We start from the raw sequence: 17,896 nt of genomic DNA, 5'->3' as shown, positions 1-17,896 counted from the left end.
ATAGAATTCTGAAGTCATGGGAAATAATGTACAGCAAAGCAAGTAAGTAATTAAATCTATTTTTAACTGGAAAACCTCAATGCTGCATGCAGGAAAAAAATATGATGTTTATAAATAATCCAAAATCACTGGTCTAGAGATTAAAAAAGCACGAAATAATGTTTGTAAAAATAATCCAATTAGAAAAACGTACCTTTATACAAAAGCCATAGTCAGTTGGTGCACTGTATGCTTTTTTGCCAGCCACCAATGAAAACACATTATTGTCTTCAATGTCAGCTAAGAGCTGAAGATGTCTTGGTTCCTGTGTAAGTGACAAGATAAAAAAGTTAGAATTTGCAAATTATTGCCCATATTCACGATAAACCTTTTGAAAAACTAATTCATGGGATGTCGTAAGGCCAGCATTTATTGTCCATAGACCTGGGGAATGTGGTGATGTGCCACCTCTTGAATTGTTGCAGTCCTAGTGTTGTAGCAACACCAATAGTTCTATTAGGGGCAGAGTCCACAACTTTCACCATGAGAGATCTATCCAAGGCAGGATGTAACGTGGAAGAGTTTTTGCAAGTAGCAAATTTCTAATGCATTTGTGGCTCTTGTCCATCTAAATGGCAGAGGTCACAATTTTGAACACACTGTCAAAGAAGCCTTGGCGAATTGCTGCAGTGCATTTTGTAGATGATAGAGATGGCTGCTGTCTGCCAGTGGTGAATGGGATTTTGATCAAACAGGTTGTTTTGTCCTTAATGGTGTTGAACCTGAGTGTTTCTGAAGCTGTGCTAATCCAGGCATAGCATTCCATCATATTCCTGACTTGAATCCTGTAGTTGTAACCAGGCTTTGGAAGTCAAGACATAGCTAATTTAAGACAGAATTCTCAATCTCTGACCTTTCCTTGTTGCCATAGTACTTATATGGTTGGTCCAAAAATGTTTTGGCTTGACAGCGTCTCTCCACCATGTTGATTAGGCGGTATTCAGCAGTGTGGATAGCTTTAGCCCAGAACCATTCACAACCGGCCTTATACTGAAGCAGTCCACAGTCAAATGCAAGACTGGAAATCGGCATATAGCACAGATAGCAGAGATGTTCTCCAGTATTTCCTTTCAACTAGCAATGTGTTGTTTACAGATTGTTAGGTGATCCTTTGTCTATATAGTAGCAATGCTAGAGTGTCGACAGTATTGATACTTAGACTGCATCATTCTGAATAAGTTATAAAGCATGATAAAATCAAGCACCTTCTCTTTATGACCGCAGATATTATTGGTAGCTTCTAAATGTGTGGCAAGTCACCACACAGATAGTACTCCTAGTGAGAAGACAAGTAGGAAATATACTGTAAACACTAATGTTACGAGTCATGCAAGATGCACGGTTTAATGCACACAGTTTTACTTCCAGTTTCAATGGCTCCCCTTCTGTTAAAATTGATTTCTTCAAATGAAGCCAAAACGAGGCAATGAGATAAAGTCATATTGAGTTCACAAGTCAGTGAAACAAGATGACTTGACTCTCGATGAAATGCATGCTCCAAAGATTTTGACTGGTATGATATAATCCAGTACTATTGAGGAAAACAGCAGATATATCACCAGAGGCATAAGACTGCAGCTGTACTTTACTGGCTAGTATAATCCAGTAAACCATGCAGTCTATATATTCCTTGAATCATCCAGTGATTTCTGATCTTTTTCTTATTCTATTCTATGATACAGAATATCATAGCACAGAAGATGACTATTCACAGCCCAGAGTCTGTGGTAGCTCTTATATTTTTTGTTTAACTTTCTCAGTGTGGAAATAAAAGCTATTAAGTAACCTCCATGATGAAAATATCCTTTTACAGTTTTAAACACTCTAAACTGTAAAACTTACCTTTGAAGCTCCTTTTGAAGAAAAGTAAAGTCCTGACCGTCGCAAAAACACAGACAGTTTCTTCCAGGACTTTCTTCCCACTTCCCTGACATGCAAAGATCCTTGAATTTCTGGGCAACTGTTAGAATTCAGGAAGTTCTGTAACAAGATTTATAACAGTATTATACTTCAAAAATGAAGATTTTAAAACATTACATTCAAATATTTATGAAACCATATTTGAATCGTAAAGTAAATGCATGCTGCAAGATTTAACAGGCCAGCTGATCTCAGATTACACCGCTCACAGTGAATCAGAAATTGAAGGGCCAGATTCTTACATTAGGGAGGAAGGACCTATACGCATTGGGAAGGGAGACACGAACATCTGAGAGCACTGGAACAGAGTCATTGGGTAGTGCAATGCAATGGAGTTTCACAGACTTGCTCTAACTTAAGGAAACCTGCAATATCCAGAAGCATATGAGTGTCTCAGGACTTGGGATCACCGGAGAGAGGTCTCAAGATATTTATCAGTCAAAAATAATAGCTTTCTTTTTCTATCTAAGGATGCTGTCAAACCAACTGATGGTGCTTAGTGTTTCTGCTTTTGCTTCAGACTTTCAGCATCGATAGTATTTTGCTTTTGCAAAGGGGATTTATAGTATAGGGAACAGAAACCAGTAGTTTTGGAGCTTCTGGGGATAGCAGTACTAAGGATCAGAATTTAACAGCTCTAAGAGGGTGCAGACCACTGTCTCTGATAGATTCAGACTATTTATGATTTGGCATTAAATACGACTGCAATGTGAGCATCTGAACCATACTGTCTCTATCATAATGAGACTGACGAATCTGATGCTTTCTGGATTCTCTTCTACTTTTCATAAATGGCAAGTCATGTAAAATCCTGCCTGTAACTATCCCACATGAGCTTCTGCTCACCGATAACTATTGCTCTTGCTGACCTGTATTGGCTCCTGATCCTTCAAGCTTGAAATGATCAATTCAATCATATGAAATTGAAATTCAATTGGCCATTGGCCAGTTGAACCTTTCTCTGTATTATCTTGCAGCCTCACAAACTCAGTATTTCTATTACTTTCAACATTTGTTCAACAGCTCCCATCCTTCAGATAATATTGGTAGCAGTAACTTCAACTAAGGCCCATGTTTTGGAACTCCTTTTAGATAACTCTGCAGTTATGATAACAGATATGATAACACTGCAGCCTGAAGATTCTGCAGAGTGAAGCTATGAACAATAAGATCCAAGAGGAGTCTGCTCCACCTGTCCATAGCTAAATGTGGGAAAACATGAGGTTATGTACGTTGGCAGAAGTATACAGGAACTGAATATAATTTAAATGGAGAAAAACTGCAGTAAGATATAGAACAGAGGGATTAATGGTTCATCCATGAATCACAAAGAGCTAGCATTCAAGTTCAGTGGGTAATAGGGAAGGCAAATGGAATGTTGCAAAGAGAATCAAATATAAAATTAGAAAGCAAAAACAAAAATGACTGGAGAAATTCAGCAGGTCTGGCAGCATCTGTGGAGAGAAAGCAGAGTCAGCATTTCCAGTGACCCCTCATCAGAACTCTGCTTTCTCTCCACAGATGCTGCTACACCTGCTGAGTTTCTCTAGCAATTTCTGTTTTTTGTTTCAGGTTGCTAGCATTCACAGTTCTTGGTTTTATAAAAGTAGGAATTTATTGCTAAAACTATACAAGGCACTCGTCAGATCAAAGCTGGAATAGTGTGAACAGTTTATCTGAGGAAGTATATAGTGGCATTGGAAGCAATCCAAAGAAGGTTCACTCAGCTGATATCAGATATCAAGAGACTATCTTACGAGGACACGTTGAGCAGTTGGACCTGTTGGAATATAGATGAATTAAAGGCCACTTTATTGAAATATATAAGCTTCTTAGAGGACTTGACAGGGTAGATGCAGAGAGGTTGCTTCCCCTAATCAGAGTCTAGACCTAGAGGGCATCATCTCAGAATAAGGGGTCACTCATTTAAGGCAGAGATGAGGAGGAATTTCTTCTGAGGGTTGTGAACCTGTGGAACTCTTTACCACAGAGATCTGATGATGCTGTGTCATGAAGTATATTTAAGGCTGAGATAAACAGATATTTTAGTCCGTAAGGGAATCAAGGATACTGGAGGCAGGAAAGTAGAGTTGAGGATTATCAGATCAGCCATGATCTCACTAAAAGCAAAGCAGTCTCAATGGACTGAATGGCCTACTTCTGATGGATACTTGTTGGAAATTTCTGCCGAGTTCTTTCTGATTCTTGAAAATCAATCTACACAAGTTCTCCCTTAAGCTCTTTTGGAAATCAAGTCTTTGCACAGAAATTCCTGCTATATCTCACTGTTTCATACAGCCTTAAAATTGTGTAACCAGTTTAGTCTTCTTCCAGATTCTTCAGACTCTTAAAACCAAAGCTGCTGTCATTTTCTCACATCTTATTGATTTACCACAATTTTTTTCAATCTATTTATATATTTTGACTTGATCATCAATTAAAAACATGTACAATTGCATAATCTAAATAGTATTGCGCACAACACATGCTAAAACATAAACCTTCTTACCTGCAAGATCTGTGAATGTGGGCTACTTCCATTTAACCCCTGGCAACAAACCACCATTTGCTCTGGAAAGAAGCTCTGCCCAAACAAATAACACTTTTCAAACATTGGTTAATAGACATGTTTCATTTAAGAGTATACATATTACATCACGTAATCATTGGCTAGATTTAATTAACAAAAATTTAATAAATTTAACTCATAAAAGGTGGCTACCTCTAAACTTAACAGGCTATGAATTCAGTCTCCAAGGATGCTCATGACTAATATTCATTTCAGTAGGACATTTTCAACCAGTGCTAAACTTGACACAAGTTGTTAGTTAATACAAGTGACCATCTTGCAGAGGACATTGCAATCAGCAGAATTGGAAAACAATATCCAATTCTTCATACTTAAATTACACATCTAAATACAATACCTAACAGCATTGATAATTCATGGGCAAAGGAGACACTGCAAAAAAAATCTGCTAGAGCAAAAATTAAAAGCATGTCAAAACAGTTCTGCCATTTTCCTATTCATAGGACTATTGTCACCAGAGAAGTTTGGAACTTTAGTTACAAAATTGCATTCTGACACTTTCATATTAGGATGTTCAATTTTCCCATGAACTTAATATATTTACCCTGATTTTCTATTTTATTATCAAGGCCTTGTTTTTAAACTTCGGCCTTCTCATCAAGATAACTCAAGCTTTTGCTTCCATTCTAAAGGACTTTAAAGCTGCCTGACTTACTGAAGTTCTCCAACATTGAGCATTTGTTTTCAGTTTTGATTCCTTTGTTGTTTTTGGAAATATATGCACATTGTTCCCAAATCATTATAAATCAATTGCTCCATTACTATTTCTTTCTTTAGTATGATCCTACATAATTCCACATTACTTTTAACCGTAAATCTCTTTCTCACCTTTCTGTGAACCTCATTTCAAATTTTTAATATTGTATTTTGGTGCCCAATCACCTGCTAAAATACTTTAAAACATCTTCAGAGTGATATGAGTATTGCTCCTAGTTCCGAGTCAAACCATTTCCATTGATAAAAACCAAAAGAACTGCAGATGTTGTAAATCAGGAACAAAAACAAAGTTGCTGGAAAAGCTCAGCAGACCTGGCAGCATCTGTGGAGGAGAAAACAGAATTAACATTTCGGGTCCGGTGACCCTTCCTCAGAACTGATGGTGGCTGGGAAAAGCTGCAACTCCTTTATCTGCCAATCTGTCTTTCTCTTTGGGCTCTATCCTATCGTTTACTCCCTACCCCACCCACCTCCCTATTTTCTGCATATAAACTGATGTTTTCCCAGCCACCATCAGTTCTGAGGAAAGGTCACCGGACCCGAAGCGTTAACTCTGTTTTCTCCTCCGCAGATGCTGCCAGGTCTGCTGAGCTTTTCCAGCAACTTTGTTTTTGTTCCATTTCCATTGATGTGTGTCTTCGGCCACAAAAGGCCCAATGTCCCTAACAAGAAACTGACCCTCTTGCACTGTATCTCCACCCATCCTTTAACACAACATATCCCCCTATTTCAATATACTAACACATGAACGCAGTAATCCAACAATTACAAGGTTTGACAGCCTCTGAAATGCTCAACTAACCAACTCACTATTGAATACCAGCTTCTATTTCTGACCCCCTATTTCTAACACTCTGTTTTCATCTTTTGTTTCTCATCTTCTGTTTCAGACACACTGTTTCTGACATGAGCAGCTATACCCTCATGGCGCCAGGTTCAGGTTTGAAACCTTTGAGCTGTTGCCATCTTCATCAGTATTTAATGTTGGAAGCTGATTTACATCTACCATACTCTGCAGTTTAATACATTGTTTATCTCTTCTTAACCTTTCTTGTGGCTACCCAAATGCTATTCCTAATTCTTAGTGAAGACAACAAGGAACTATTTTTTAATTCATTTGTAATTGAGAGAATGCTGGCAAGCCTAGATATTGTTGCCCATCCCTAATTACAACTTATTGGTGAACGACCTTCTTGAAGCACTGCAAGTATGTACCGCACATATGCTAAGGAAGGAAATCTTGGAACTTGATCCAATGACAATAAAGGAATGGCACTTTTTTCCACAGAATATCGTACAACTTGGATAGCACTTGCAGGTGAGGTGTTGTTCCCATGTGTTTGCTGTCTTTTCTGCGCGGTAAAGGTGCAGGATTGAAAGATACGACTGATGCAGCTTTGGCAACTTTACAATGCATCTTGTAAATTGTATACATAGCTGCCATTATGTGTCGGCAGTGAAGGAACATTTAACGCGATAATTGGTTGCTAATAAACGGGACGCGTTATCCTCAGAGGTGTCGAATTCTTGACTGGCTTAGTTGTTGTTGGAGTTGCCATATCCAGGCAAACAAAGGGTATTCAGTTGTATGGTTGACATGTGCCCTTGTAGATAGTGAATTATTTTCTTTTGGTGGGGGCATAGGGAGAAGAGAGAGACAGAAATTGAGGGAGTTTGGAAGGGGCAAGACAGGGAAATAGAGGGACACAGAGAGAGAAACAGACAGGAAGAGCTGGGGGCAAGGGGGTGGGGAAGAGCTGGGAAAGAGAGGGGGAAGAGATGGGACGGAAGAGGGGAAAGGTGGGGGAGGGGGGGGGGGGGAGAGAGTGGGGGGGGGCAGGGAGAGAATGGGGAGGCCAGCGGTGGGGGGAGCCCTCAATTGATAAAGGCAGCCCATCTGCCTTTTTCACCACCCTACTAACGTGGCCTTCTGCCTTCAGAGATCTATGGAGAAACACTCCAAGATCACTTTGTTCCACAGAACCTCTGAGTGTCAGGCTATTCATTGACTACTTCCTTGGCAAATGACACCTTCCAAAGTGCATCACCACATACCTTTCAAGGTTAAATTCCATTTGACACTTATCTGCCCATTTGGCCAACCGTTTATATCTTCTAGCAACCCAAGACATCCTCATTATAAACCACCTGACCTATCACTGCATCACCTGCAAACTTATCCAACATTTCCACACAGTTATGTATGTCATTTACATAAATGCCGAATAACATGGGACCGAGTACAGATCCCCATGGTATGCCACTGGACACTGGTTTCCAGTCACTAAAGCAGCCTTGTCATCATCCTCTGTCTCCTACAACAGCCAATTATAATCCACTTCTTGGTAAGTCTCCTATGTGGGACCTCATGAAAGGCTTTGTTGAAATTCATGGGATTTCATGAGAGAGGGAGGCAAAAGGGGAGGGAGGCAAAAGGGGAGGGAGGCAAAAGGGGAGGGAGAGCAAAATAGAGGGGCAAGACAGGTAGAGGTGGATGAGATATTTTAGGTTCCATAAAATAGCTACTTCAACTAGTTACTGCTGTGAAATCTCTACTTGACACAGTTTCTTCTGCTTCACTTGAGAAACACACATTGCTTTCCTTATGATGATGCAAAAATTCTGATGATGTTCTGGCATCCATTCCATTGCACATTTCTCAAGAAACAGACCAATTGTTCGCCCCTGTTCTCATGGCACATATGGTCTTTGGCACCTTTTCTTTTCATTCATTCATTCGTGGAATGTCGGTGTTGCTAGCTGGCCAGCATTTATTGCCTGTCCCTAGTTGCCTTTGAGAAGGTGGTGATGAGTTGCCGTCTTGAACGGCTGCATTCCACCTGTTGTAGGTTGACCCACAATGCCACTGGGGAGAGAATTCCAAGATTTTGGCCCAGCAACAGCAAAGCAACACCAATATATTTCCAAGTCAAGATGGTCAGTGATTGGGATGGGAACTTGGAGGTGGTGGTGCTCTCAGGAATCTGCTACTCTTGTCGCTCTAGATGGAAGTGTTCATGGGTTTGGAAGGTGTTAGGATTTTTGATGAATTTCTACTTTGCATCTTACAGACAGTACACATCGCTGCTTGAGATCAGTGGTGGAGAGGCAGAATGTTTGTGGATGTGGTGCCAATCAAGCGGGCTGCTTTGTCCTGGATGGTGGCAAGCATCTTGAGTCTTATTGTGCACCATCCAGGCAAGTGGGGAGTATTCCATCACACTGCGGACTTGTGCCTTGTAGATGATGGACAGGTTTTAAGGAGTTGGGAGGTCAGTTACACTGCATAGTATTCTCAGCCTCTGACCTGTTCTTGTAGTCACTGTTTATGTGGCAGGTCCAGTTCAGCTTCTGGTCAATGGTAAGCCCAAGGATGTTGATAGTGGGGGATTTAGTGATGGCAACACCATTGAATGTCAAGGGGCGGTGGTTAGATTGTCTCTTATTGGCGATGGTCATAGCCTGGCATTTGTGTTGCGCGAATGTTAACTGATACTTGTCAGCCCAAGCCTGGATACTGTCGAGATCTTGTTGCATTTGGACATGGACTGCTTTATTATCTGAGGAGTCGCGAATGGTGCTGAATATTGTGTAATCATCGGCGAACATCCCCACTTCTGACCTTATGATGAAGGGAAGGTCATTGATAATGTAGCCGAGGATGGTTGGGCCTAGGACACTACCCTGCAGAACTCCTGGAGCTGAGATGACTGATTTCCAACAACCACCACTATCTTAGTTTGTGCCAAGTTTGACTCCAACCCACTGGAAAGTTTGCCCCCTCATGCACCCATTGATTCCAGTTCTGCAAGGGCTCCTTGATGGCACATCTGTTTGAATGTGGCCTTGATGTCGAGGCTGTCACTTTTACCTCACCTATGGAATTTAGAATGGATTCTTCCTCCATTCATTTGAACATCATTTTTCCACCAAGGCTTAATTCCTTTTGTGCTTCCTAGTTATTTGATGAGTTTGCAAATATCATAACTTTTAGTTTGAAATCTGTTTTGCATTTCATTCCTTTTTGAGGGGGATCCATTTCTCTTCATTGGTCGCCATGTGCAATTTGCTTAACGTAGGCAAGTCCTAACTCCTGCAATTCATCTTGGCAAGATGGCTTGTAATAAAAGCTAGACACAATGGTAAACATGCTTATATTTGCTCAAAAAAAAAAAAAGGGGTAGTCAACTTACATACACGATACAGATCTGAACATGTATTTTGGCACCAAAAATATGCTATTGTCTTATACATCTTGAAGTATAGCAAGGTCAGTGAGAAAATTTCAGAAAGAAAAGGTTTGCCACAACAGTGAACATGAACTTCAATCAAAAAGTTAAAAAAAAATCAATCATTTAAATGAGTAATTAATAAAAATGACCATTAAAAATGCCAAGCAGCAAAGCTTAATAATGTAGCCAATTTTGCCTTTTTGGTTAACAAGGGGAGCTAGACAGTGAAAAAGAACCAGCCCCTAATTCATGATCATCAAGAGAGGGGGTAGCAAATGGTGCTAAGATGAATTCGGTTTAACTAATGCTGACAGTAAAGGGTAGATGGTGGGGCACACTTGAGCCAGCCTCGGTGGAATTCACATGAAACCGACAGCCATGTGCAGGGAAGAAAGAGCCTATGATGAAACACATAATACGCTCTGGTAGGCTACAAAGGGCCACAGGCTGGGCATCCCTAATCTAAAGTACATCAGAGTAGTTTGTTCAAAATCCGTCAACTGGGAACAATCTGTTCATCTGTTTTTCTCTTTATTTTAATCATTTCTTTCAATTAAATCCCCAAATTCTTCCGTACTGATGAAAAGTGTCCCAATATGTTTCAAGCCTTTCTTGCTATTGCTATTTCCTTGTACCAGTCAGAATATTAGTTAAAATGAAAAGAATCACAGATGCTGGAAATCTGAATTGAAACAGAAATTGCTGAAGAAACTCAGCAGGTCTGGCAGCATCTGTGGAGAGAAAGCAGAGTTAACGTTTTGGGTGGAGAGACCTTTCTTCAGATATGAGTAACTATGCTGTACTCTTCTTGAAATAACTGCACAGAAGCCGGTTTCCTGTCACCAAGTCATCTTTTATTTATTTGTGCACAGTACGCTGGCTGAGGCCAGCCAGCTCAGAATCAGTCACCTGAACTGAGGAGATTCTCATCTTTTGGTTATATTCGTCAGCCAGGGCTTTCCCGATTGGGTCAGGTTAACAAACCCAATCAATGACCTCCTAGTCAACAAGGTCAACCTGATTCCGATTACTAAATCTCTCCCCCCACTGAGTCCGGGGACATAGGCCTGGCCTTTGGTTTGTACCTTTTCCTGCAATGTTTTCGCTCCAAGTCTGGCTCTTCTGATTTGGACTCTGACATGGGTGGACCGTAGCCAGTCTTTTGCATCCGGAGCATCTTGGGAGAGTTTCCTCCTCTTTTTCTGATGGTAACAATATTGAGGCGGCATCCATCTCTGATTCTTAAGGTTTGCTCGACACTAGACGAACCTATGGCTTCCTACAGGCTCTCTGGCTGTTCTGAGGAGCCAGGTATGTTTTGCTCCTGCCCTGTTGTGAGGTAACAGCTTTCAAGTGATCCACATGTTTGTTCAGCCACTGCGTACCTGCATCCACCTATCACCATCCCACCTACCTTTCCCCAGCCCCACCCCCTACAATGGGTGTAACATGATTTTGTCCACTTTGTAACCCAAATAGGTCGCTTGGGATGCCTAGAACACATTTTTCCCTTCTCAGGTATATGCCTGCCTGGGAGAAACATTTAAGCACTACGTCCAAGTTCTCCAAGTGTTCTTTATTGGTCTTCCCTGTTATTAGTATGTCATCCCTTGCCCTTGTAAAATGTTCTCCACGATCCGCTGGAAAAGATCGCAGGCTGATGATACCCCAAATGGCAGTCTTGTATATTGATATTAGCTCTTATGGGTGTAAATTGTAGCGTACTTCTGGGACTCCTCATCCAGTCGCAATTGCGGGTAGGCATGGATCATGCCCAGCTTCGTAAAGGATAGCACCCCATCTCTCCCCCACCAACTTTGCGTACAAGTCCTCTATGCGAGGGACTGGGTATTTATCCAGCTGTGAGAAGTGGTTTACCATTTGCCTAAAATCCCTACAAAGGTGAACTGAGCCATCAGACTTCACAATCGGTACGACCGGTGCTACCCATTCTGCAAACTGCGCTGGTTTGATGATTCCTTCGCTCTCCAGCCTCCTGATTTTCGCATCTACTTTTGTCCGCAAGCCAAATGACAGTGGACTGGCCTTGTAAAATCTTGGAATTGCTTCCTAATCAACATATATAGTCATTTTGGCCCCTTTGATAGTCCCAAGCCCTTCCTGAAACGCTCCTAGGATTTCACCAGGACTTCACTGAGGCAGCCATCTTCTAATTGCAAAATACTGAATCAATCCAGGTGAATCTTTCTCAACCAATTCCGTCCCAACAGGCTTGGTCCCAAGCCTTTTACTACCATCAGTGGGAACTGCACCAACTGCTTCTCATAGGAGACCGGAACCAAAGTCATATCCTTAATCTGCAACGGTTCCCCAGTGTATGTTCTCAGTCTGGCCAAGGTCTTGTGCAAACTTAAGGGTTGAAGTCCTGAGTGATTCTTGTTAAAGACCAATTCTGCAACGACAGACACAGCTGCGCCTGTATTCACCTCCATCGGAACTGGATAATTTTAATCGGTTCCAATTTGGATGTCACTAAGTAATTTGATTGCTCCAACCCATATCTAGGGGGACTGTCCAGGGTGTTCACTCTCCTGTGTACTGGCCTACAAGTTTTCTTACTGAAGTCAGGCCTTGTAGGACTCCTTTTCTGTCTCAAGTCCACATACTGGCAACAACTACAATGGTTTGCCAGACCAAATCCTGAAGAACATTTTAGCCACTTGGCTGAGGCTCGTCTTTGTTGTGGGGTTCTGCTGTGGGTTGGCCTGGGGTCCCTCCGCTCAGGATATGCCCTGTGTGATGCTCTGCAATTGGCTACACTCAAGTGATATTCCCCAAGCTCAGTTGGAGAGGTGAGGGAGTCCACTTCCATTGGGATGCCCAAAGCTCCCATGCTCCACTTGCTGCATTTTCTAATGACAGTGCCAATTGTAGTGCCTGTTTGAAGTCCCTTTGGGCTTCAGTTCGTAAGCATTTCTGCATGGATATGTCATTAATGCCACAAACCAAATGGTCTCTCAGCATCTCATTCAGTATTAACCCAAAATCACATGCCTCTGCCAGTCTTCTCAAACTCATCAAAAATCCCGGTACGGATTCCCCTGGTTCTCTAACAGACGAATAAAACCAACGGTGTCTCAGGATTAGGGGAGGTTTGGGATCGTAATAGTTCTTAAACAGCTCCGTCAACTCTTGGAAGGTGTCTAATGCCTCTGGGGAAGTTAAGCCCCTTATAACTGAGAATGCTGCAGGTCCGCAAACAATCAGAAGAATTACGATTTGCTTTTCATCTGTCCCAATGTCATCTGCCCAGAAAAAATATTGCATTATTTCCATACACTGGGCCCAGACTTCGACAGCAGGATCAAATGAGTCAAGCTTCTCAAATAAAGGCATGATGTCAGAAATACTTACCCAACTCCAAGATGGCTGCAGCAAGCAAATGATCTTCAGGCACGTCCTGTTTCCTCTCGTCGCCACTGAACTAACTGCACAGAGGCCGGTATCCCATTACCGAGTCACCTTTTATTTACTTACGCAGAGTACACTGGTTTGTTACTGGTATCACTGATGTGTGCTGAATAGAAATAGTTACAAAAAAGAATTGTGCAGAATGCACTTTCAACTATTTTGAGAAACTAGTCCTTCTCTAGCATCCTTTGACATATCACTGCCAGGGATTTTCTGAAAGCATTTGTACCTGCTGCATTTGACTGGGTCAGTAACGAGCTACAAGAACTCCATCAGGTTTTGTTAAACACAAAGCCCTTTTCTGAAATGTATGCTGGCTGCTTGTAATCATTTTCTCATCAAGTTGTTGAACAATTTACTTCAAGTTGATCATGCCAAAACTTTCCCCACAACAATTATTAAACTATAAAATCAGTAACAAATTAATTAACTATGTTCCTCTTTTTGGAAAAGGGTATTAAATTGACAAACTTTGGTTCTCTGTCATACACTCAACTCTCAAAAGGACCCATAAAAATTACTTCTAGAATTCTGGCAATTTGTTCCACCATTTCCTCTGGGTTTCTTGCCAAGTCTTAGAACAATGCCTGCCCTTTTGCCTAACTAATCTTTATAATACTTTCCCTTTATTTTAATGTCTGTCATTTTGCTTTGAAAGAATTTAGGATGTAGCTGCTCCCTTTTTTCCTGCTTTTCTGTAAGCTCCAAAGCAAATTACCTATTGAATATCCCCACCAATTTTTCCTCCCCCTTTCCTAACTCATCCACTTCTTTCACGCTCCCACCTCCTATCAAACAATGCCAATTCTCTTTCTAAACTGTTTGTAGACTATTTTAATATACGTGATTTCTTATAAGATTTTCTTTTCATTGTCCCTCCTTACTCTCATTTTTGTTTGTTACACAAGCTCCATGTTTATCTTTTTCAGTTTTAATATGCTCCAATTCCTGTTCAGGAGAATGAAGCTTTTCATTTGAAAGATAACTTGATTACAACAGATATTAACTCATGTCAGTCAAATGTAGGCAAGGGAAAAAGAAATCAATGACCAGACTCCAGTATGGGCAACGAAACGTCAGGAAGGACATATAAACCAAAGACTTAGGAGCACAAATAGGCAATGGAATAAGGGGAAGCAATGGCCTCGTGGCATTATCACTGGATTATTAAATCAGAGATCCAGGTAATAGTCTGGGGACCTGGGTTCAAATCCCACCATGGCAGATGGTGGAATTGGAATTCAATAAGAAATCTGGAATTAAGAGTCTAACAATGAGTCTAAACATTGACAATTGTTGAAAAAACCCATCTGGTTCCCCTTTAGGGAAGGGGCTGTGTCATCCTTACCTGATCCACCAATGTGGGCAATTAGGGATGGGCAATAAACGCTGGCCAGCAATGCCCACATCCCATGAATGAATAAAAAAATTCAGCTCCTTTAGCATACTCAGCCCTTATGGCTGATCTGATTGTGGCCTCATATGCTCATTCCTGCTTACCCCAAATAAACTTTGACTCCAAGAGTTCATCTACCTCTACCTTAAAAATATTCAACTGTCCTGCCTACACTGCTTTTTAAGGGAGGAAGTTGATCAAGTCTAATAATATTTTATATTGTTTTATAGGTGTTATTGTAGGAGATTGTAGTTGGGATAGATTTGAAAAGTGAGTAAATGGTACAACATGAGTGAAAATAAGATCCTAGATGCACAATGTGGATGGTTGTATTGAAAAACTGACCAATGAAACTACTAGAATGGGTGAGATTGGGTTAAATATTGTGTATCAGGCAAGAGATGCAGAGCCAGAGAATAGCAGTATGACCACAACAGGATGGAGTTGAAGTTCAGAGTTAAAGTGGAAAACAGGAGGACAATAGAAACATTCAGCAATAGAAAGACAAATTTTTGTCCAGGCAAAGGCTGGTTACAGCACAGAAAGTAGCTATTCAGCCCATCATATCTCTACTGGCTCCCTCCAAGAGCAACTCACCTAGTCCCACTCCCCGCATTTCTCCCATAGCCCTGCAAACTTTATCTCTTCAGATAATTATTCAAAGTTTGCGAGAATGAGCTAAAGAAACTGAATAGTACAGCATTGTCAGATCAGAAAACAGATGATAGTGGATTATATTTAGAAATATTATTGAATACAAAATTGACACATAACATGAGGAAAAAGTGATGAAATCACCAATGAAATAATGCAGCAGTAAAAGCAAAAAGAGATTGTTTTCAATGAATAAAGCTATGGGTAATATGGCAGACTGAACGAAAATGAAAACAAGGTGAAAGGGGTTGGCAACTGCTTTTCTACAGGTTAAACAATAAGAGCATGAAAAAGTCATGCATTTGTATAAATATATGCACAACTCAAAGGTGAAAAGGAAACTGTAAGCTCTAAAACAGCATGACTTAAATGACCAAGAGATTAAAAAAAAGCATAAAACATATACAGAAGAAACTCTGAGCAGTCTCCACCTCAAACTGGAATTAGTGTTGACTGAGGAAGTACTAAACATTTGAAATCAGGTAATAAAAGATATCAAGTTCAGATGAAATTCATTAAAATGTAATCAAAGATTTGGCTAGCAAAATTGGTCACGCCTTCAGGCAACTATTAAAAATGCAAGTAGTGCCCAAGATGGGATCAGAACATCAGTTCTAAAATAGAACATAAAACAACTTGAGGAACTAAATACCACCAAATTCAACATGTTTTGTGCGTCGAGTGACAGGAACACAGGATTAGGACTGTACCATTTAACACCTCAACGAGATCACATGTATTAACCGCATTCACCTGCCTTGGCTCTATAGATTTTTGCTAAATAATGCCATAAAGTTATGATTCTAAGATTTAAAAATAGTGAGGTATCATCTGCTGCTCTTTGCAGAAGAAAATGCCATAATTCAAGCACCCTTTGTGTGAAAGGGCGTTTCCTGATTTAACTCCTGAATGCCTGCATCTGATTTTAAATATTTTCTTCTTACCTTGGACTTACTCACCAGCAGAAAGAGTTTATCTCTACCTACTCGTTCCATATGTTGTGTAGTCTCTCATAATAATCTAACTCTTGAAGCCCTAGAAACATTCTAGTCAATTTGTGGTGCTTTCCTTTCAAAAAAATTCTCTCAAAGTATGCTGTATGGACTGTACAGTGTTCCAGATATGGTCTAACCACAATTCAAACAGCAAAACCTCCTTTTATATTTTAGTCCTTGAATTGTAAATCCGAATACCCCATTAACCTTACTGTTTTTGTTTACTCAAACTCTAGTTTTGAGGCAATTTGGATGGAGGCACCAGTGCCAGAAACTGAACTTAAAGAGGACAAATCATCCAACAGTTTTGCTCCTGCAGCCAGAGTAGACCAAACAACTACTGAAGGGAAAAGAACGTTGATGGATTGAGGGACTGGAAAGCCTATTCTGTGCAAGGTTATTTGGCATTTTGACATCATGCACCAAGAAGAACTGTACCATTTTAGGGAGCTGTCTTGAATAAACAAATTTGGGGTTAGAACTTGTACTACTTTTTATTCTTTCTATTTTATCATTTCTAATGGTTTATTAATTGCTTAATACAATTGTTTTAACACATCATTTGGCATTGAGTCACTCATTCCTATTATATCCATTGTAGAGCTCCAACCCTCAATGAGACTCCACAAGGGACTCTTACCCTACAAACTGACAATCACATTGCAGCATGAAAACTGAAAATGCTGGAATACTCAACAGATCAGACAGCATCCATGACAGAAACACAGTTAGCACGTCAGATCGATGAGCTTCCAAAGTTCTGACGGGAAGTCACTGACCTGAAACTTTATGGTGCTTTTCTCCACAGAAGCTGCCTGACAAGCTTAGTATTTTTGCCTTTATTCCAGCATCATGTTGATTTCAAAATAGTTATCAGTGAACACAGACGAAATCTTGAGTGAATTGACTGCCTAATGCATACCTGCCCAAAATATTAGTGTCATGACTAATTCACTTTGGTGTATTCCACTAGATGTCTCCCTTCCTTTGAAAAATATCTCAACTTGTTTCATCATCTCTCCTTGCATATCCTCATTCTGTATGACCCACCTATCCCCTCTCCCATGGCTCCCTCAGATAATGTAATAGCTTTCTCCCTTTTTGCTATGTAAAAAATGATTCTTCATCCTTTGCTGTCATCATCCATCTTACAGCACGTTCTCATCTCTCCTGAGTTCACTGCACTGCATTCCAAATAACCTCTCAACCATGCTACCTTATGTAGCCTTTCTACTCCTGTCCCGGCTACTGCAATCAAAGCTATTTTTGTTCATTGCTTTGCATACCTTGGTTGACCTTCCAAACACATCTTCTTCGGACATATGTTCTGGTAGAAACTTTTTCGTCGGTTTTGCAGAACAGAGACTAAGGCTGGAATGACGAAGGCTAAGAGGAAGCATGAGGAAAGGATAGCAGGCTGCGCTAAGACAAATAGTAAAATGGTCTTCAAATATATTAACAGTAAAAGTTTCGTGAAGGACAGAGTAGGGCCTAGGAGGAACAAGCAGGATAAGCTGCTCAGTAAAGGAAAGGGCATAAAAGAGACACCACATAAATACTATGGTTCTGTTTTTACCAAATTAGAAGACGGTGACAATGTCCAGTTGTAAATACAGGTGTTGAGCAACTGAGCAGTCTAATGATAGATTTTTTTAAAAAATAGACTAATAAGGCTGGCAGTGCTCCAGGCAGAGAAGTCACCAGGCCCAAATGGCAGCTATCTTTGATGGCTGAGAGGGGGAAGGGAGCAAATTGTGGAGCCATTGACAGAAATTTTCCAGACCTCTCTGAAAGATTAGTAGTGGGGGACTGTCGGATTGCAAATGTGATGCTGTAGTTAAGGGACAAAGGATAACCCAAGAACCACAGACCTGTCAGCTTGACATTCGTCGTGGGAAAACGGATGAAGACCATAATAGGG

General features: G+C 40.7%; 1 protein-coding gene across 7 annotated transcripts in view; it reads right to left on the bottom strand.

The window, feature by feature from the left end:
* LOC109911645 (growth factor receptor-bound protein 10) overlaps positions 1 to 17,896 on the bottom strand; it is a 166,647-nt gene that overhangs the window by 27,971 nt on the left and 120,780 nt on the right. For all 7 annotated transcript variants that reach the window (XM_020510997.2, XM_048607765.1, XM_048607771.1 and 4 more), the window contains 3 exons: positions 4,469 to 4,543; positions 1,882 to 2,019; positions 194 to 304 (listed from right to left, as the gene is read on the bottom strand). In XM_020510997.2, the coding sequence (XP_020366586.1) occupies positions 194 to 304; positions 1,882 to 2,019; positions 4,469 to 4,543 (324 nt within the window). The remainder of the gene's footprint in view (positions 1 to 193; positions 305 to 1,881; positions 2,020 to 4,468; positions 4,544 to 17,896) is intronic.

Source organism: Rhincodon typus, chromosome 2 (genome assembly GCF_021869965.1).
Source record: "Rhincodon typus isolate 14 chromosome 2, sRhiTyp1.1, whole genome shotgun sequence".
Taxonomy (NCBI): Eukaryota; Metazoa; Chordata; class Chondrichthyes; order Orectolobiformes; family Rhincodontidae; genus Rhincodon; species Rhincodon typus.
Note: the sequence above shows the minus strand (reverse complement) of the source record. Positions and strands in the feature narration are given on the sequence as shown.